This window comes from Malus sylvestris, chromosome 4 (genome assembly GCF_916048215.2).
Source record: "Malus sylvestris chromosome 4, drMalSylv7.2, whole genome shotgun sequence".
NCBI classification, from domain to species: Eukaryota; Viridiplantae; Streptophyta; class Magnoliopsida; order Rosales; family Rosaceae; genus Malus; species Malus sylvestris.
In genome coordinates, this window is record NC_062263.1 from 27653169 (window position 1) to 27673774 (window position 20606).

Sequence of the window (20606 nt, forward strand, 5' to 3'; positions counted from 1 at the left end):
AGGGGAACCCGAGAGCACAGAAAATGAGGCAGGCTCCGTAACGAAAAATGAGACAAGCTAAGCTTCTATCACACTAAACAAGGCGGTCTCAACACATGAAAAATGTGGCTCGCAAAATGAGGCACACTTTACACGAGCAAATCCAAGCGGGCTCCGCTTCCAGAAAAATATATGTGAAACTAACCACCAGTCTAAATTACTCTATACAAAGGAGAAAATATGTAAGTTGATCAAATCGCATGCTGAAGATGATGGATAAAACACAACTTGAAATTTCGACTCAACCTTGCATTTCAAAAAGATTGCTTGACTCCTTACAAACGAGACATTCTTACTTAACTGCAAACTAGAGTGTGAATATATACGAAAGCAATTAATTAAAATTACAAAAAGAACAGTTTATGCATATTAAACTATGATGTTTCTACAAATGGTACTAACTTCTTAAGCTAAATATTCTATGCTTTTTCAGTAACTTAGGTAACAAATTGGTTGTAGCCTTGCAGTGCAGGCTAATTGTTCCCAAAAGAAAGTGGTGCATGAAGTAACATGGTAAGGTAAGGTCCCCCACTGCACAGTGTTAAATTCTAAGCAACCACTAAGGTTAGCACGACATGCAGGTAGTCTCTGTCTTGTAGCTTTGAGTCTCCTCTTCTCTCTCTCTCTGGTTAGGTGAAAGGGACAACGCAGAAGCTAATGACACATTGAATTAGGTCGTGAAAAACCAACATTAATCCCACCGAAATTTGGATGCAAGTTCAAAAGCAAGAATATGTGAGCAATACATTAGAAATAGAGAAAGGGACAAGCAGTTTCTAATCAACTTTTAAGCATCCCATAATTTGGCACCCATCAAGATCTTATCATTTTACACTTGATGTTTTCCTTTTGGCTTCCGAAGATCACATGGGAAAGTGATGGTCCGCTCTCTTTGTATATTCCGCTCTGCGATTATAAGGGTTGGAGAGAACTGGTGCCATCCCGCTCTACATAGGGAGAGAGCATCGTATTCGTATGAAACGAAGACGCCAGGAAGATGATGTCCCTAACTAGTCTTGTAATGGCTTCTTTCATGCAAGATCCTACAAGACAATGTGGCAATACATCATGGAACTTGGTGACTAAAAATTGAGATCATCCCCCCTTGAATTTGTTAATAAGAATTGACACTAATACACTTAAAATGGTGATTTATTATCGATCCTAATATAATCTAAAAATAAATTACCATTCATTTTTCAATCTACTGATGACTTATGGAACATTTTTGCAATACATCAATGCTTAATAGAATTTTAACCACCTATTGAACATTTTTGACGTTAGTGAATCACAACATGATGGTTATGGGAAAGTTGAAGTGGCTATGTGAATCTACTCTGCCTCTAAAAGAATAAATTGTAATGACGAAACTGTTGGTCCCAAAAAAATTGCATGGTAAAATCTTCAATGTATAGAGTTAGGTAGGGAAAAAACAAAATGGGACCCACGAAGCCTTGTTTTGTTTTGATGAGTTGTCTCTACTAAAAAAGCCACGTTCAACTGCAAATCCCATGACTCATTTAACATGTATAGTGGCCTTCATGAACTTGTAAATCATCACTAAAACTTTCTGAAAAAAAAAATGATCTACTTCATGATTGGCAATTGAGGAATATATAGCAGAAACATCTTCAACTTTCCTCAACTAAAAAATATTTAAAGAGAAAAAAAAGTAGGCTAAAAATTGTGTTAAAATTAGGGTTTAGATAGAACATTGTTTGAGAGACATATAGGAAGCAAATTAAATGTGTTTTTTTTTTTTTTCAAAATAAGGACAAGTGGTGGCAAACTACGATTATACATCTCTTGTGAAGGTTGGGAAGACTCACAGAAGCATTTCAACATTTCCCTAGCCATAAGTCTGACTTCCACATCAACATCGAGTTTCTAACCTATGACCACTAGTTTTTAATTTTAAAAAAATTCGTAATCCACCATTTACCACTGTATCACCAGCTCTTTATTAAATTAAAGGTGTTTTTGCAGAGGCATTAATGGAGGCGAGAAGAGATAAGATTTGCATGAACACAGAAGTAAAAGAATGGTCAGTACACCTTCAACTGCCAGGCTCAGGGGTTCCTTGGAGTAGCATTAAAGTCTCTCCCTCCCTCCCTCCCTCCCTCCTCTCTCTCTCTCTCTCTCTCTCTCTCTCTCTCTCTCTCTCTCTGCAATACCTTCATTGCACACCACCTATTCTGCTATACCCACCCAAAGAACTTTCTGTTTTTCCCTTCTGTTCCAAATAAATGAACAAAAAAGAAGATGATTTATAATCAGAAAGTTAGATTGGTGCTTTGATGATTTTTGGGTTGAGAGAGAGAGAGAGAGAAATGGCATATATTTTCTCTCCGATTCTCCTCCTTATGATCTTTTTCATCATATCTTTTCTCCTGTCATTACACAATGCAGCAGAGGAATGCTTCAATGTGCATGGCCTGCAACACCACCTGCATTTCATGGAGGACAATGCCGAGGCTCCCCAAAACTTACAGATTCACAGAGTTTCCGGGGAAGATGAAGAGAATGCAGTTCCGGTTGTCGAAAAGTTCAGAGCTTTACTCGGACTGAACAGCTTCCACAAGCGAACGCCGTCAGCTGCCGACAGTGGAAATGTTTCTCCTTCTCCTTCTCCGTCGCCCTACAGTGAAGCTGAAGCTCCGAGTCCAGCTCCCGCTCCTGCTCCTTCTCCGGCGCCCCACATTCATGCGCATTCGCATCATCCGCATCGCCTGCGCTCAATCTCAAAGCCTCAAGACATTCACAGAGAAGACAGAGGCGGAATGGCGAGGATACTTGTACCGGTTCTTGTTTCTGCGGGAGCTGCGGTTGTGATTTGTGTGCTCGGCATCGTTTGGGGTTGCAGGAAGCAGAGGAAACATAAGAAGAAACCCACGAGCGTGATTTCGGTTTTCGGCCAAAACGGAGGAGCTAAATCACCAAGCAAGGTGAAACTAAATGCTGCCACCACCACTACTACTTCTGATCTCATTTATCCTGATTCGTTAGGGTTGGATTTAGAGCAGCAACAGCACCATATTTCTTGTTCCAAAGAAACTTGCGAAACTGTAATTACGTCACGAAATCATACATTGCTTGAGAGGGAAGAAACAAATCAACAAGTGATGAAATCGGAATTCGACGATGCTTGTAGTAGTTCTTCCACTGGGGAAATTATGTCTGTTCACGAGGATATAATTGCAGAGGCAGTGAAATATGCCTCTGATTGTGCTAATTCCGCAACCGGTGACAAAATTATTCCTGTTGATTCGTATTCTTCCGATGATGAATCTTTCCATTCTTTCGGCGATTCGAATTCATCCAACATCCGCCTTTCAAATGCTGGCCTAGGTGACTCATCAGATGTTCTCTCCACAAATGTGTCGAACATAGAACCTTGTTTAGAAGCACCTTCTATAAACTTACCAGATCAACCAGAAACCATAATCCGAAATAAAGAATCCAAACTTCTGATTGCACCGTGCTCTTCCAATTGCGAAAAGAATGTCAACGCCCCTCCAGCACCACCTCCTCCACCCCCACCACCAATCAAACATTTTCCTCATTTTTATTCTTCTCCCAGATCAACTAGAATTGCATCGAAGGCTTCGTGCTCGTCTTCTACATTGCAAAATCTATCACCGCCAAGAAAATCAGGTTCTTCTTGTGGATCAAATCAAACCCCCGAAGGCGGATTTTCTGTTTCGCCTCAGAACTCTTCCAGACCTTCAGAAACTCCACCTCCAATTCCTCCACCACCCTGCCCACCTCCCTTTTCGAAAGCGAATAATAGCTTTTTGAAAGGTCCTCCTCCTCCACCCCTCCCTCAGGCTACACCACTGGGGAAAGATGGAACTCCCCTGCCTAAACTGAAGCCGTTGCATTGGGACAAAGTCAGAGCTGCACCGGATCATTCTATGGTGTGGGACAAACTGAGATCAAGCTCGTTCGAGTAAGTTACATTATGTTTCAGATGTGTCTTGGTATCTCCTTTTCTGCTTAAAACCTTGACCTGATTATGAGTCTTGAAACAGGCTGGATGAGGAAATGATTGAATCGCTTTTCGGATACAATCTACAAGGCTCAATGAAGAATGATGAAGCAAAGAGCAAGAGCCCTTCTCCAAGCAAGCATGTTCTTGAGCCGAAAAGACTACAGAACATAACCATACTCTCGAAAGCCCTGAATTCAACCGCTGATCAAGTATGTGAAGCACTAGTGCAAGGTATATATGCAACTCCTAAACTTATAAATATACTTTACCAAATCAGGACGTCTTTCACAGAGCCGGACTGGTACTATAAACAACCAAAACCTAACAAGATTACGACATTAACAGGAAATGGCTTGCGCTTACAACAACTGGAAGCGCTCGTGAGGATGGAACTCACCAAGGAGGAAGAGGGTAAGCTCACCGGCTACAAAGGAGACATCAATGAACTCGGGTCAGCGGAGAAGTTTGTGAAGGCGGTGCTTAGAGTACCTTTCGCTTTCCAACGAGTTGAAGCAATGCTTTACAGAGAAACGTTTGAAGATGAGGTGGTTCACCTTAGGAACTCCTTTTCAGTGCTAGAGGTAGGCCTGTTTCGGAATATGCTTATGTAAGAAGCCTTCTGTTTATAAGCGCTTCTGCTAGATCCGCTTTTATTATACAACAAGAAACATACTTGAGCACAAAATAATCTTTTTCTTTGAAACATATTTGAGCACAAAATAATCTTTTTCTTTTGTGTAAATTATGGTTTATAGGAGGCCTGTAAGGAACTGAGGTCAAGCAGGCTCTTCTTGAAGCTACTCGAAGCGGTGTTGAAAACAGGAAACCGGATGAATGTTGGAACGATCCGAGGAGGTGCCAAAGCATTCAAGCTAGACACTCTCCTCAAGCTCTCCGATGTAAAAGGAACCGATGGAAAAACCACATTGCTACATTTTGTTGTGCAAGAAATAATACGGACAGAAGGGATTCGAGTTTCGGACAGCATCATGGGGAAGATCAGCCAGAAGAACAAAACCAAAACCCTAGAAGAGAAAGAAGAAGACTACAGAAGAATGGGGCTTGACCTAGTTTCCGGCCTCAGCACCGAGCTCTACAACGCGAGGAAAACAGCCACATTGGACTTGGATGTTCTTGCAAGCAGTGTATCAAATCTCTCCGATGGAATGGAGAACATCAAACATCTCATACACAAGGAGTTGTGCATGGATGAGAACAGTGGTAATTTGGTCAATTCGATGAAATCGTTCATATGTTATGCAGAGGAACATTTGAGAGAGTTGCAGGGTGATGAGAGTAGGGTTCTGTCACAGGTGAAGGAGATAACAGAATATTTTCACGGGAATGTGAGCAAGGAAGAAGCGAATCCGCTTCGGATTTTCGTGATTGTTAGGGACTTTTTGGGAATGTTGGATCATGTTTGTAAAGAGCTTAGAAGCTCAAAAGCTCCACGCACTCCAAATCCTCTGGCTCCATTCAAATAGGCTGTAGATTTTGTGAGATTGTTTTGGTGTGTTCATATGATGGATTTTCATTCACTAAGCAAGAACGTTAACCTGGTTTTGAATTTTGTATGTAGGGTTTCGGCCTTAAGGCTGCGTTGGATATGAATTTCATTACCTCATCCAAAATGTGTCGTTTCATATCGTCAAATCTGTCAATTTTTCTGTCAAATCGAGGGTTATTTTGTTCATTTGAGTGATGAAAAAGTAACGGAATAGGTGATACATTTTTCCTTTTGTGCCAATTTGACACGCTTTAAAGTATTAGGAGAACTTAATATGAAATAGAAAGTTAAAAGATAATCTTGGTGTGAGTAATTGTGCACATCAACTAGTTCGCCTAAGAAACATACAAAGAGAATCAATCAATAACATGTTATCAATCAATTAGATAGATAATGCACTTTTTAAACACGTGACAAATATTTATTGAACAGTGACGCTACTAAAATTTAAGCTTAGTGGAGAGAATTTCTCCTTCATCCGGTTCCCACACCTGGTCCCATTTTGGTAGACCTGAATGTCGAGGTCCCACGTGTCTTTTCAGATGATGGATGACGTGGACGACTGCCGGAACTCAAGAATTTCTCCACCACTAAGGTTGTCATGTCATGTTGGAATGATTTGGGCTTCCGTGTGGTCAAAGTGATAATGGGCCATAATAAAAACAAAGCAATTGTGGTCCAGCCCAGCCCAGACTCAAAGACCCAATTAGACATCTGAAACAAAGCGTCCAAATTACTATAACACCCTCGTTCTTTCGTCCGATACCCATTTTACCCTCCAACTGCCATGCACTCCCCGCGCGCCTTTTTTCCCGTCTTTACAATTCAAGAACAGTCTGGATCCCAACAGACTCCACGCGTCAACCTCCCATACGCCATTTGACATTTCCCAGTAACAAGGCAGCGGACAAGGATTGTCTGCCCTTCTCCTTGTTCTCGTACTCTCCTGTTTTGTATGATCACAGTTAAGCCACATCAACATTTTATAATGTTTTTTTATAGAGATAATAAGACAAAAATAAATAGTAATATAAAATGTTGACGTAACTTAACCGTGACCACACAAACAGGAGGGCATAGGAACAAGGAAGGCAGACAATCCTTGTCCCAAGGCAGCAACGTGCACTGATAAAATTGCCAACATGGCGCATCACCATTGGCCAATAGTATGCACGACATAAACATTGCCGCACAGGGCCCCACAATATATAATAATGAAGTTTAAACGAAACATTTCCGGAACTGTTTAGTTTTAACGAAAAACCACATTTTTACCTTTCTCTAGTATTATTAAAACTACTTTTTTTTTTAACTTTTCGTTAATTTTCTTTATAAAAAAACCCCTTCAACCTTCATCTTTCACACTCATAATTCAAATTCCCAAACACAAAAATCTCAACTTGAAAAAAAAACAGGGAAATCAATGAAGGCGAAGAGGATCCAAGAATGTCGTTCGCGTTTCTACTTCTCTTTGTTTCAGGTACAACATAATCAAATCTTTTATGTTAATTTCTTAACTAGTCTGGCTATGAAAACGAACGTCTTACTTTTTTATTGAGTGACAAATACTAAAGAACGAACGTTAATCTGTCATCGGTAATGTATAACATGTCATTATCGTTAACAAAATGTATCAACATGCGACTCATTTTAAGTCTACAACTAACATGTGCTCGGTTTTAAGAACATAACATCATGCACGTAAAATTTCTAGTTTATTTATTTTCATATATTTGCTGAAGAATTGTTCTTTCTAATTTTGGCTTGTGGGTAGAATTCCTGTGTGGAATAGCAGTAGCGGCCTCTGATTCATCCAAGTTCGGGACTCTGATCGGAATCGATCTCGAAACAACGTATTCCTGTGTGGGAGTGTACAAGAACGGTCATGCGAACGATCAAGGCGCCCTCCTGGGTCGCATTCACTGATACGGTGCGTCTGATCGGAGAGGCGGCCACGAATCAAGCCCCTCTCAACGCAGAACTCACCATTTCCAACGTTAAGCGGCTCATTGGGCAAAAGAGACTGATTTTGTGTGTGTTTAATTTGGATTATTAACTTATTTGGAAGGGGATGTGGTTTATCTGTGTGTTTAATTTGGATTATGAACTTAGATGGGAAGAATTTAAGCAACTTTACATGGTACTTGGATTGGAAGATGTTGTGGATTATCTGTGTGTTTAATTTGGATTATGAACTTAATTGGGTTTTGTTCGATTCGGTGTTTTGATTTATAGGTGTTCGTGGCGGGAATTTCCGTGGGGAATGCTTCCTGGCCGACGAGCACACAGCTCCCCGAGAGGTTGGCGCCGGTTGATGCTTTCTGTCGGGCTTCTGCTTTACTGGCGGGCTTGTCGGGCAAGGCTTGTTGGGCAAGGCTGAAAGAGAATGATAGAGTTAACTTTGAAATGTGCCCTTGTGGGGCCTTGAATGTTGGCCTTGAGGCTCACGATCAAGATTAACTTTGAATTGCTCAGGCGTGCCACTACCATATTCAACATGGTAGATGTAGAACAGATGTTTGAGTTTTAATTATATATATTCGAAAAACTATGTTAGTTATTGACAGGTGCCTTTGTGGGGCCTTAGGTGTAGGCCTTGAGGCTTCCCGTAAATAACAAACTTAGTACTCAAACACATAAGGTTCCTTTTGTACGTTATATGGGTCTTATAACCATCATACTTCTGATTACCTGAGCTCAAATAGCAGAATGAATCCAAATAGGTGCATTTGTGGGGCCTTGAATAGGCCTTGAGGCTTCCCATCAGAACCCCTTCTATACTCAATGTTCTTGCCCGAGAAATAGGATGAATCCAAATAGGTGCCTTTGTGGAGCCTTGAATAGGCCTTGAGGCTTCCCATCAGAATTCATCATGTACTCGAACGTTATATGGTCATCATAATATAACAGAAATAAAACCAAGTGACAGGTCGATTACTTGCGCCCCAAGTAACTTCGGACTTCTTGTTATCAAAGCTTGTAGTGGATGAGTTAAGTCCACATCAGGTTCTTTTTTATGCCTTGAGGAGGCCAAGGACTTTTAGGGTGATCAAATCTTATATGCCCGAGGGCTTAGAACTTAGATCTGGCTTAAACTGTGAAAACATATTCAAATCAAATTCAAGTGCTGAGAGAGTCTTTTAATAGCCATATTACTAGAAATAACTTGGATACAACTTGAAGTATACAACATATTGCTAGGCTAATGAATGAAAAAAAACAAAAACAAAGCAGGTCGGGCAAGGCTGATCGTCTTGCAACTTCCTATCTTTGTGGGTTAACAGAAGGTTTGAAGGCTTAGAAAAGGGGTTGGGAAATGAGTTTGCAGAAAGAAAATCGATACTACAGCAGGCTTTGAGCAGGGTAGTAGAGCTATTACAAAGGGTTTATCCCGAAATGGATAAAGGCTTGGGCTGACTACAGCTTCGTTTTGAAGGCAAATCTGGCTTTTGAGCAGAGTTTGTGCTTTTGTTTGTTTGTTTGAGTGTCCTTGATTCTGACTTCTCTTTCTCCTTTTATAGACACCTTGGCTTGGCCTCATGTAGCAGTAATCTTGCCCGAATGTAGTTTGAAGGATAGTGACTCATCAGCTATTTACTTGTACTGCCATTAAAAAATACTTTTTGGGCTGATTAGCTGGCTGGTCTATACCACTTGCCCATTGGGTAGGTGAGCAAGTAGTCTGCATGGCCTGCACCTAGTCAGAAAAGGGCTTCTCCTGTCTTCTGGACTTCGGCTGGGTTTTGACTGGCCTTTACTAGGCTTCTTCCTTTTAGGATGCTCTTTGGGCCAACTTCCCCCGAGCCCAAAGTTTAAGTTTTGATCCAAACAGTAGGTTTGATGATCCAGAGGTTTAAAGAGATATTAAGTTTTTACGTTACAAGGCTGTGAACGAAGATGGGAAGCCGTACATGCAGGTGAACGTTAAAGGTGAAACCAAGGTTTTTAGCCCTGAGGAAATCAGTGCTGTGATTTTGGGTAAGATGAAGGAAACCACCGGAGGCCTACCTCGGGAAGAAAATCAAAGACGCCGTGGTAACCGTTCCAGGTGATGCTCGAAAATTTCCTCACTTAAATCTTCTATAGTCCTGTGGATGGTTATTAGATAATACAACGAGAAAACATAGTGATTATGTTATTGTGTTCGTTGGTTTGATGGGTTGCTTTTGATTGGTTCTTGTAGCTTATTTCAATGATGCGCAGAGGCAGGCTACCAAGGATGCGGGCATCATTGCCGGGCTCAATGTGGCTCGGATGATCAACGAGCGTACAGCCGCAGCCATTATGATCCGACAAGAAAGAAGAGAAGAACATATTGTTGTGCCTTAGCCCGTTCGTTAGTGCGGAAACGAGATTCAAATTACAACCTCACCAAATCACACTCAGTTGAACAGAATAAAATGCAAGAAATAAAGACACTGAGAAGTTTACGAGGTTCGGCAAAATCATGCCTAAGTCCCCGGAGAGATATTGCTCTTCACCATGAGAATAACAGTACAAGTACACATGAGTTAAATCAACATAACCCAATCCTGAATTCCTTGCACACCCACTCATAAAATTTTCCAAGAGCCTCACTCTACCCCAAGAGTTCTTTCACTATAATACTTTTCACTCTAGCTTTCTTGATTTTCTCTCAACCCATGTTCAACCTTTCCCATGGGAGAGTCGAATGCTCTCTCCACCTTGGATGCTTTTCTGATGCAAACCTTCTCCCTCGGCAAGTACACCTAATGCAAACATTTCCTTGCATTAAATAAAGGCCAAGTCATCATCACATTTCTTGCAATGCTCCCAAAGTCAAAAGGCAAACCCACTTTTGATTTTACTTTGCAACACTTGTCTGTAACTTTCATGCAGCCCACACCATGTGATATTTCCACCGAAAGCAAACACATGTCACTTCATTGTTGCCAGCTCAAAATATGAGCCAATCACAACACATATTAATTAGTTTACGATCTTGGTGGTGGTACATTTGATGTTAGCATCTTGACAATGGATAACGGCGTGTTTGAGGTGAGGTCTATGAGTGGAGACACTCACTTGGGAGGAGAGGACTTCGACCATGGAGTGATGGACTACGTCATCAAGTTCATCAAGAAGAAATATAACAAGGATATTAGCAAGGACCCAAGGCTTTCGGGAAACTTCGAAAGGAACATGGACTTGTTCAAGAAGATCATGAGACCGGTAAAGAAGGCTTTAGAAGATGCAGGCCTGAAGAAGAAAGACATTCACGAGATTGTCTTCGTTGGAGGGAGTACCCGAATTCCTAAGGTGCAAGAGATGTTGAAAGACTTCTTCGATGGGAAAGAGGCAAGCAAGGGGGTCAATCCTGATGAGGCTGTTGCATACAGTGCTGCAGTTCAAGGTGGAGTTCTCAGTGGTGAAGGCGGGGAAGAAACCAAGGGTAATTGGACGGTTTCATTTGACATTTTGTATAATATTTTGTTCCCGATATGTTAAATAATAATGTCATTTAATAAACTTTTTATCTTTTTTGGAGTCCAATGATTAAGGCAACCAATCAAATATTTCAAAAACATAACAATATTTATTATATATTATATTAATATGTTAAAATATCATTTAATAAATTTGACATCTGCTATCAAATTTGATTGCAAAAGACTTTGCCTTCAAATGACTCAGCGCTACCTAAGAAATTGAAGGTTCAGTTAGAGAGAGTTTGCTACCATTTTTTACTGTTGTATGTTTACATGGCAATTTTGACATCTCATTTGGAGATGCTCTTAGATGTTGGATTCAATAAATTTGTAAATACAAAACAAAAAAAAAAATACACATATGGTGGGCCCAACACACTAACCGAGTGGAATCTTGGGCTAAATTTGCCCCAAAATTGAGTTTGGGGTTAAAACTCATATTTGACCCACAAGGGTTGACATCAAGTTGAGATAGATTTAGAACCTAAAATTTAAGTTTTACTCCAAGAATTAGAGTAAGTACTGGTTTGGTACTGAGGTGCTTTTATAAAAAAAAACTGAGCTAAAAAATGTGTTTGGTAAACACTTAAAAATAACTTATTTTCACAATTTTGGGTGAAAAAAAACTGAAATTAAACGTGAAACAGCAAAAATGAACTTATTCTTACAGTACAACAGAAGCAGTTTTTTTTTTCAAAACACATCAATACCAAACCAGCCCTAAGTCTAGTAAGATGTATATTTGAACTTTAATTACAACTTTTTAATATTGAATGAAAATTGTAATTTTTTTCGATTTATCCTACACCAGTGCAACTAGATTTTGATGGAACAATGCGTGAGAAGCAATAGGTTGTGTCCGAGTTAAATTATCTATGAGCTTGGTTGGAAGTGTTTTTTAAAATAGTTAAAAGCGTCTTTTGTAAAAATGTTTGTGAAATTAATCTTTAACAAAAATACAAATAAATCATGGAAAAACATTTAAGTGTTTATAGGAAGAAAAAAAAACACATAAAGTGTTTCTTGTAGAAAATACTTCAAATGCTTTTGGAACTCAAAATTTTTTTCTTTTTCGAAAAGCGCTTCATGATTTTGAAACCATTCCTAATTGAGGAATACGGATCATCTTTATGAGGATTCCAGAGATTAGTGAATCATGCCCGTTTATCGTACATCTTACGGTCAGAAATCATTTTATTTAAAATTGAACACAAACAATACCTGACAAAAACTGTCCACATAATATATGATGAATATACATGATTCACGAATTCCTGAGATCCTCACAATAACGATTCGGAGAGAATAGTGTTGGCTAATTGAGCCTAGATTTGTATTATCAACTATTAATGTTGTCATTTTACTGACGCAAGACGGACGGACGACATGACGTAGGATGAGAGAAGACAATACACGCGAAACGCCTCCACTTCAAAATTCCCAACTTCGGAGTTTGGCGGGGTGAGTTCCCAACTTCCCAGAGAAAAGAGAGCGCTTGCGCCGTTGCGCGGGCTGAAGGGCTAAAGTAAGCTCATGCTTTCGATTTTCGTCTTTTGAGTTTTAATCTTGATTAGTGTACATATCTTTCTTCAATTTTTGCTTAATTATTAATTAATTGAATACGTGGAATTATTCTTGGTGGGTTTTAATTTTAATTTTCACCATTGAACTTTGATTGCTCTAGGTGAATCTCACACCATTGTCGATTAGTCGAATCAGTTTTCTTATGAAGAAATTAAAAATTAGAACTTGTTTTAATTTTCTTTTGTTCATTGAGGTAATTAAATTTAAGGGCAAGAGCAAGATCCCTTTTTTGTTAGTAAAAACGAGAAATTGAATTGAAAATTAATTTCAATTGGATTTGGAATCGTATTTTCATATGGGAATCCGGTTTTTCTGGTTTGCATTTTGATGCATGATTGACTTTTGGTTTCGTAAATTTTCGCTAGAGAGCATTTTTCGTGGCCATGAATGTCAATGGCTTCTCATCTGATGAAGATGAAGTCATTGCGAAACTGCTTGATATGGGATTTGAGAATTCCGCTGTCGTAGATGCTGTAAAAGAAGTAGGCCCTTCATTTGATGATGCATTGGATTATGTATTGAATGGTTGTAGTAGAAACAATCAGGGAGCATTGAGTAGTTCAAGATGCACCACAAGGAATGTGAAGGCTTTGGGGAAAAGGGCTTTTACTGCTCCGGGTCAAATTCGACAGTCTAGCATACTGGATCATTTTCATTCCACCGGTAGACCAAAACGGATTAAGACTGAGGTTGTACCTGACGTTTCTGTTTCTGGATCAAAACTATGTGCTTCTGTAGAACAATGTGAGAGACCTCCTTCTGGTGTGGATCATAGTGTTGAAGTCTTGACAGAATCGTCTGCATCGGATTGCCTGGACATTCAATCAGATTGGGAGAAGACAGCTAACAGTCTCTTGCAAAAGCATTTTGGTTATTCATCATTAAAAAGTTTCCAGAAGGAAGTCTTGGCTGCTTGGATGGCTCACCGAGATTCTCTTGTTCTTGCCGCAACAGGGTCTGGTATTATTTCTTGCTTATTTTTGTGTCTGTTTTCCTTATCTTTCTGTTAGATGGTTGGCTACATTTACTCATAATTACCTTTTATGCAGGTAAATCTCTGTGCTTCCAGATTCCAGCATTGTTGACAGGGAAGGTGGTGGTGGTGATTTCACCGTTGATAAGCTTGATGCACGATCAATGCTTAAGGCTGGCAAAACATGGGGTTTCTGCTTGCTTTCTTGGATCTGGGCAACCAGATAGTACTGTGGAAAACAAAGCAATGACAGGGATGTACGACATAGTATATGTTTGTCCTGAAACTATCTTGAGGTAAGAGACTTCTTTATTAAGTGGCTTTTGTTTTACTAATGTCTTGAAGTGTCTGAGAAATTGCAATCTATCGTGCTACAGACTGATAAAGCCACTTCAAAAATTAGCAGAAAATCGTGGAATCGCACTTTTCGCTATTGATGAAGTCCATTGTGTTTCGAAGTGGGGGCATGATTTTCGGCCTGACTACAGGTTTGCCAGATGTCTGTTTATAAGTGCATCATATACACCACTACAAATTAATGGTTGGATTTAGGAATGACTGATGCATGTCCTAAACGTGGGCATAGATGACATGAGCATTATTAGTCATTTGGATCTAGCCTCCAAATCGGTATGGCATCATTTTAGTTCTTTTGGATTCGAAAGTTATCATGTTTCCTTGACACGTATTTCCAAATGTTTCAGGAAATTGTCTGAGTTGCGAAAGAACTTCAGTGCTTGCAAGTTAAAATTCTTAAAATTTGATATACCACTGATGGCATTGACTGCTACTGCCACAATTCAGGTCCGGGAAGACATTCTTAAGTCATTGTCCATGTCAAAGGAAACAAAGGTTGTGCTAACTTCCTTTTTCCGGCCAAATCTAAGATTTAAGGTAAGTTTATTGTATTAGTTTTAGAAAAAGTTTTAGTCTTATTTTAGGTTCTTTTAATAAAATTATCAGCAGAGGGTTTTGTTCTGCATGGATAAATCATAGATTCCAGTTATGATAATTTCTTATATTCTTCATCCATTTACTTTTATCATAACTTACAGGTACAACATAGTAGAACATCTGCATCAACTTATGAGGATGATTTCCGTGAATTGGTAGACATGTATACTGGAAAGAGAAAAACAGGTGAAAAGAAAAAAATGATCATGTTACAAGACCTAAACGACCTCCTGAATTGCTCTGCTAATAATACCATATCAGAGGCAGATAGCATTTCTCAGGATGATTTGGCCAATATTGAGGATGACTTCTCTGACATAGATGATGAAGCAAGTTCATCCCAGGAAAATGGTTCAAGTGCTTCAAAGGGAAGGGAGCTGTCAGTTGACTACTTGGAAAATGACCTTGACATCTTCCAGAGCGTGAATGATTGGGATGGTATTGTTATTTGCAATTTCTATTATTTTTCTCTCTTATCCTTTCCTTTGTTATATGATCTAGGACTCCTGTGATATTAGTAATAGACTTGATAGTTGTCAGATATGATTATTGTTCAATGCACTTATCTTTTCATACAGTTAGCTGCGGTGAATTCTTGAGACAAACTGTTCATGATGACTGGAATACTAGAAAAGAAACTAGATCTAATATAACTGATCTGCCAAATAAACCGGAAGAAAGACTAAGACTTGTGCAAGAGCCTTTACAGAAAGGGTCAACCATCATATATGTTCCTACTAGAAAGGGAACGTTGAGCATTGCAAATTATCTTTGTCGGTGCGGGGTGAAAGCTGCTGCCTATAATGCAGCGGTACGTCATGGATTTATGACAGTTGCAGGTTTTTATAAATGCATATTATTCTAGTGTTCTCTTCTAGATGAATGTTGGTGATGGATCTTTTTGACTTTCCTATCATGCTAGTTCATTATTGAATTCTACTCATTATCCAATTGCTAACTTAAAGATGATCCATGCTGCCAGTGAAGTCTATCTCTTGTTTGCTATCCAATTGCTAAATTGAAGATACTCCATGCTGCCACTGAAGTCTATCTCTTGTTTGCTAACATATATGTGGGTTTAATTTTTCTCCAGTTGCCAAAGTCGCACCTAAGGCAGGTCCACAAGATGTTTCATGAAAATACTTTAGAGGTATGAATTTCAGGCTTACGGAAGATGCTAAAAATGTTGAATTCCAGATTGTTCTGTGCTCTATATGTATATGTATATGTATATCACATCTAAAACTTAAACAGATTTTTTATGCATATGCTGGATCACCTGTTAAGCATTGGAATTTGTTTGAGGCATTTGTTAATAAATTTCAATTTAGCAACTTGAGGTTTATAGTTTCATTTGTGTTCATTAATGATCCATTAAGTTCTGAAAAATAATCATCTTAAACTTAAAAACCAAGTATTGAAGAGAAAAGGTGGGGAATCTAAACTCGACTTTAAAATTATTTTCCTCCCATTGTAGGTTGTTGTTGCAACAATTGCATTTGGAATGGGAATTGACAAACTAAATGTCCGAAGAATCATCCACTATGGCTGGCCACAGGTGATCTTCTTACTCTAGTTTTGCTTCATTTTGTTTGTTCTAACTAAACATAGATTCAGTAGTTTGCTTCTTTGTTTACGCAGTTATATGCGGACTACAGCTATTGGTTTATTACTTAACTATACACTGCTGTGTGTGAGCTTCTTATAACATTTTGCTCTATTATAGAGTTTGGAAGCATACTATCAAGAAGCTGGTCGAGCGGGTAGAGATGGAAAATTAGCCGACTGCAGTAAGTTGATTTTCAGAATATGAGCTGTAACTAGGTTAAGTTAGTTGAAAATTTTAACCTTATATTTCTCTTTGTGACAAGTAAGCTAACTTTATGCATTCCAAGCTCATGTATATTCTGCTTGAAACATATCTGCTTTTTCTCCTTATATTTGCATTGTTAAATGTGACTTTTGTTCTGAAGTCCAGATTGCGGGATTGGACTTAAACTTCGTCTGTTTCTCTTGAGCAGTTTTATTTGCAAACTTAACAAGAGCTCCGTCACTTTTGCCGAGTCGAAGAAGTGAAGAGCAGACAAAGCAAGCATATAAGATGTTATCAGATTGTTTCAGGTTTATGTTAAATACATCTCCTTGCAACCTTGTTTGTTTCACACGCTTGCAGGCAAATACAGGACCGGTATTCTATGCTTCTCTGTTTACTTTCAGGTATGGAATGAATTCTTCATGCTGTCGGGCTAAAAAACTTGTGGAGTACTTCGGGGAGGATTTCAGTAATGAAAAGTGTCTCTTGTATGTATCATTTCTCCTCTTTTGAGGTTCTGTTTTGTATATTTTCTTCACCAGAGTTTGCTTTTGGCCAGTTTATTTTTAATGTGTTTTATCTTTACTTGTGCGTGACGGTTTTTCATATTTTATGCATATTAATCAATTTGCTTCAATGCAGCTGTGATGTGTGTGTAAATGGACCCCCCGAACTGCAAAATTTGAGAAAGGAGACGGATCTCCTAATGCAGGTTATTGCTGCTCATCATGCAAGTAAATACAGGACCAGTTTATATGATGATGATATGGGTACTGATATTAGACATGAGAGGTATATGGAAAAGCTAAATCTCAGGATGATTGTCAGTAAAATAAGGGAGCAGGTGGGTTCTCTCTTGCTCTCCGCTTCTTTAAAATTCTTGCAGTGGCACTTAAGGTGCAACTCAAATTCTAACACATTGTTTGGTGATTTTCATACGATGGCCATGGACGCTGTTTGCAGTCTCAAGAATTTATGGCAACCGAACTTCTTTGGTGGCAAGGCCTTGTTCGAGTCGTGGAAGGTAAAGGCTACGTCAAAGAGGGTGATACAAAGGTACAAACTTTATCTTAATCAGCCAAGTCTTTCTCTGCATGCTTGATTCACCACGCATGCGTCAGTTTCTTGCTTGGTCTGATCTCACATTTTTGACTTAAACCCTCCACGCAGACACACGTTCAGCTAAAGTTCCCCGAGCTAACAGAACTTGGGTTGGAGTTTCTCGAATCCAAAACGGAGCAAACTTTCTACGTTCACCCTGAAGCGGATATGCTACTCTCTGCAAGCAGACCTAAATCTTTCTCAACTTTTACGGACTGGGGCAAAGGCTGGGCCGATCCTGAGATTCGGCGTCAGCGGTTAGAGAGCATTCGCGGCAACAGAAAACCATTAAGCTCCGGAGGTAAAAGAGGAAGACGAAAGTCACGAAGGCAACGAAATAGTCCAAGTTTGAAAACCGCTCGAGGTAGAATAGAGGCCAAACTCTCCAATAAAAGTGTCCGGCCAAGGTCTTTGAATCATTGACAAGTTTAGAATTTACATGTAAGACATTGTGATGGGATCAAGGATTTAAATATGTGAAAAAAGGAAATGAAAAGCTTTGCATATGTGACATTTTCTGTCATTTCACGTTTAACCATTGATGCTTCTTTTTCACCGAACTAACTTTATTATCAGCATCACGTGAACTGACAAGAAAATTAATACGTGTGTCAAAAAACTGTTTCAGTTAACCTCTATTTTATGTAACTACTGCCCGCTTTATATGTTTGTTCACGTGAAGCAAGTAAATGATATTTAAAATTTGTAATTATTATGTATGTGTCATCTCTTTTGTTGTTAATTTCATGTGAAACTGATAACGCTTCTTTTGTCACCAAACCAACTTTATTATTGACATCACGTGAATCGACAAAAAAATTAATACGTGTGTCATAAACTGTCTTTATATATCTAAGCGCAGTTTTTATAGAGGAAATCAGTCTAGCTTTTAGGAGCATGCAAATTTCAAAATTTCTAAGATGTATATTTGTTATTGAGAAAAACAAATATAATGAAAATGCAAACGGAGAACCCACTCAACAACGAGCGCATCTGGTGTAGTGGTATCATAGTACCCTCCCACGGTACTGACCAGGGTTCGATTCCCTGGATGCGCATGAGTTTTTTTTAAACATTTTATACTTTTTACAAGCAGCATGGTACTCATTAAGATGACAAGAACATTAGTAGTACATATGAAGTAACAACCAATAGACAGTGGCGGAGCCAACATGAGTTCATTGTTTGCTGACGCCAATAACTTTATAACATCAATATATGTTTATCTGTATATTTGTGTACGACACTTATATATAATTACGGCAAACTGAAAGGATAAGTCAAAAACACTGAATTATAAATTGATGGTTTTGTTTTGCTACCCCATGTATAGTTATTTTGTAGATTGTTTTTTCCTTTCCTTTGTCTTTTTTTTTTCTCTCATATTTCTTATGTTCAATAAAAAGTTTCACTTGTTGAGCCTGGACAAAACTAGACAGAATGTAGCATAACCTGGTATGTACTCATCATAAGCTTATGAAATGATCCAAATAAGTTTTTTTGGCTAAAGTTATGACCTCAATCTTATAAAACAAGCTCCGCCTTTTTTGAGAAAAGGTTTGTCGAGATCTTTAACCCGTCTCAAAGAATAAAGAGGTCTCGCATAATTTCGGAGATGATGTCACGCATTATCTTTCTTAGAGATGATGGGCAGGTTTCCTTGAAATACCAGGCAAAAAGGAAAAGTAAAGATTATTCCTTAACGAGTTATATGGCAAACCCATATCGTACGTACCTCTACTTGAAATGCCATCCCTTAAAGTAAAGAATCTTTAACTACGTTCCCTTCTTTCTTCCATTTTTGTTCTCACATCTCCTCTTCAAGTCTTCAACAAATGAACACCACCTCCATGGATTTCGGCCGCGTAATTTTCGCCCTAATTGGCTTCTCCTCCTCGCTCTTCTTCTTCGTGCCAAACATCAAGAGTTGGTATACGCAACAAGTAACGACTGAAAAACTGAGGATCATCAGTGAAGCATTGAAGCAAGCGGAAAAAAGGGCGACGAGGTTTCAAAAGAGGCATGATCAAATTCTATGTCAGATATCCTCGTTCTACTTGATAAATAAGGAGCTCGAGGGGGCGTTGGCCGATTCTCGGGCTGCGATGAATGAAGCTTTGGAGTTTGCTGCAAATTTGAGGAAGTTGCAGATGAAGATCATTTGCTCTTTCCCAAGTGATGATCAGCTTGTAGCCATGACAACACATGCAGGTTAATTAATTAGGAGCTAATGATAGGATTATGTTGGAATTAATCATTAATTATGACGTAGTAGATGACCAGTTTTCATTTCCAAATGCCAATGATTCAAGGAAGTTTGTTTAAAGACCAATCCATGATATTTTTATTTGGTGAAGAATACTCAGAGAGAAGAGATTTTCCAGTGTGCCGAAAATACAGCCTGGTACACCAAATATCATAACACAAGTAGTTGAATTTTTTTTCTTTTTCAAATATGCAAGCACTTGTTTTTTGTCACTTGGTGTATCATGTTTTCAACACACTAAAAAATTTATCCCAAGAAAGGCTTTGTGATCATTTATGTGTAGAAATAATTAAGTGGGTTGATATAATTTAACATTTTGCTGTGTTATAAATTTGGAAATGATTTACGCATGTCTTTTTGAATGGGTGCATTTTTCCTCATTATCCTCAAGTAATGATAATGTTTATTACTTTATTTATCATCATTGGATGAGTTTAAATTTTGATATCGGTGTCTATCTACTACATAGATCTTAAAATTTAAATTGGGTAAATATCAGTTTACTACCCTCAAGTTTTGTGCTTTTCAACATTTAGTACATGAAGTTTTTTTCATCCCAGAGTCATACCTAAAGTGTTAATTTTTGGACAGTTTCATACATCTGTTAAGTTTTCCGTTAGAACTTATGTTAACCGATGACGTGGCACCCATATGGACAATTCATGGACGCCACGTGTCAATATTGACCTATTTCAATATTAAAAAATTAAAACAAAAAAACCCACATCATCTTCTACCTCCCCCCAACCCGTCCCTTCCTTCTTTCCTCGGCAACCCCCACCCACCCTCCCTCCCTCCTCCCCTCTGCAACCCACACCAACCACCTCGCACCAAAATTTTGATTGGGGAATTGGTGGAAAGAATGAGATACACAGACCAAGATTTTGGTTCTGATTTTGATTTGGATGGAGAGCTCGAGGATGCT

The 20606-nt window shown here is 38.9% G+C and overlaps 2 protein-coding genes, 1 non-coding gene and 1 pseudogene across 3 annotated transcripts; all 4 read left to right on the forward strand.

The window, feature by feature from the left end:
* Positions 1-2065: 2065 nt before the first annotated feature.
* Positions 2066-5664, forward strand: LOC126618994 (formin-like protein 11). Its single transcript, XM_050287240.1, has 4 exons — positions 2066-3991; positions 4074-4264; positions 4379-4614; positions 4789-5664. The coding sequence occupies exons 1-4, from the start codon at positions 2340-2342 to the stop codon at positions 5515-5517; spliced, it is 2808 nt and encodes a 935-aa protein (XP_050143197.1). The 5' UTR covers positions 2066-2339; the 3' UTR covers positions 5518-5664.
* A 1322-nt stretch (positions 5665-6986) lies between these two features.
* On the forward strand, positions 6987-11009 carry LOC126618294 (heat shock 70 kDa protein BIP3-like; annotated as a pseudogene).
* Positions 11010-12364: 1355 nt separating this feature from the next.
* On the forward strand, positions 12365-17950 carry LOC126618995 (ATP-dependent DNA helicase Q-like SIM). Its single transcript, XM_050287241.1, is given in 16 exon segments — positions 12365-12515; positions 12940-13534; positions 13624-13843; positions 13925-14035; positions 14252-14441; positions 14603-14939; positions 15080-15312; positions 15595-15651; positions 15979-16059; positions 16228-16291; positions 16523-16622; positions 16719-16802; positions 16957-17158; positions 17278-17370; positions 17485-17676; positions 17679-17950. Coding segments are annotated over 15 exon segments (2583 nt in total). The 5' UTR covers positions 12365-12515; positions 12940-12957; the 3' UTR covers positions 17721-17950.
* A 452-nt stretch (positions 17951-18402) lies between these two features.
* Positions 18403-18473, forward strand: TRNAG-CCC (transfer RNA glycine (anticodon CCC)). Its single transcript has one exon. It is a non-coding gene; the product is annotated as a tRNA-Gly (tRNA).
* The last annotated feature ends 2133 nt before the right edge of the window (positions 18474-20606 follow it).

Bases quoted from the DNA above. Each gene is read 5' to 3' on its own strand.
- LOC126618994 (XM_050287240.1), top strand. From the start codon at position 2,340: ATGATTTTTGGGTTGAGAGAGAGAGAGAGAGAAATGGCATATATTTTC. The intron at 3,992-4,073 runs GTAAGTTACATT...GTCTTGAAACAG, and splicing joins CTGAGATCAAGCTCGTTCGA to GCTGGATGAGGAAATGATTG. The intron at 4,615-4,788 runs GTAGGCCTGTTT...TATGGTTTATAG, and splicing joins ACTCCTTTTCAGTGCTAGAG to GAGGCCTGTAAGGAACTGAG.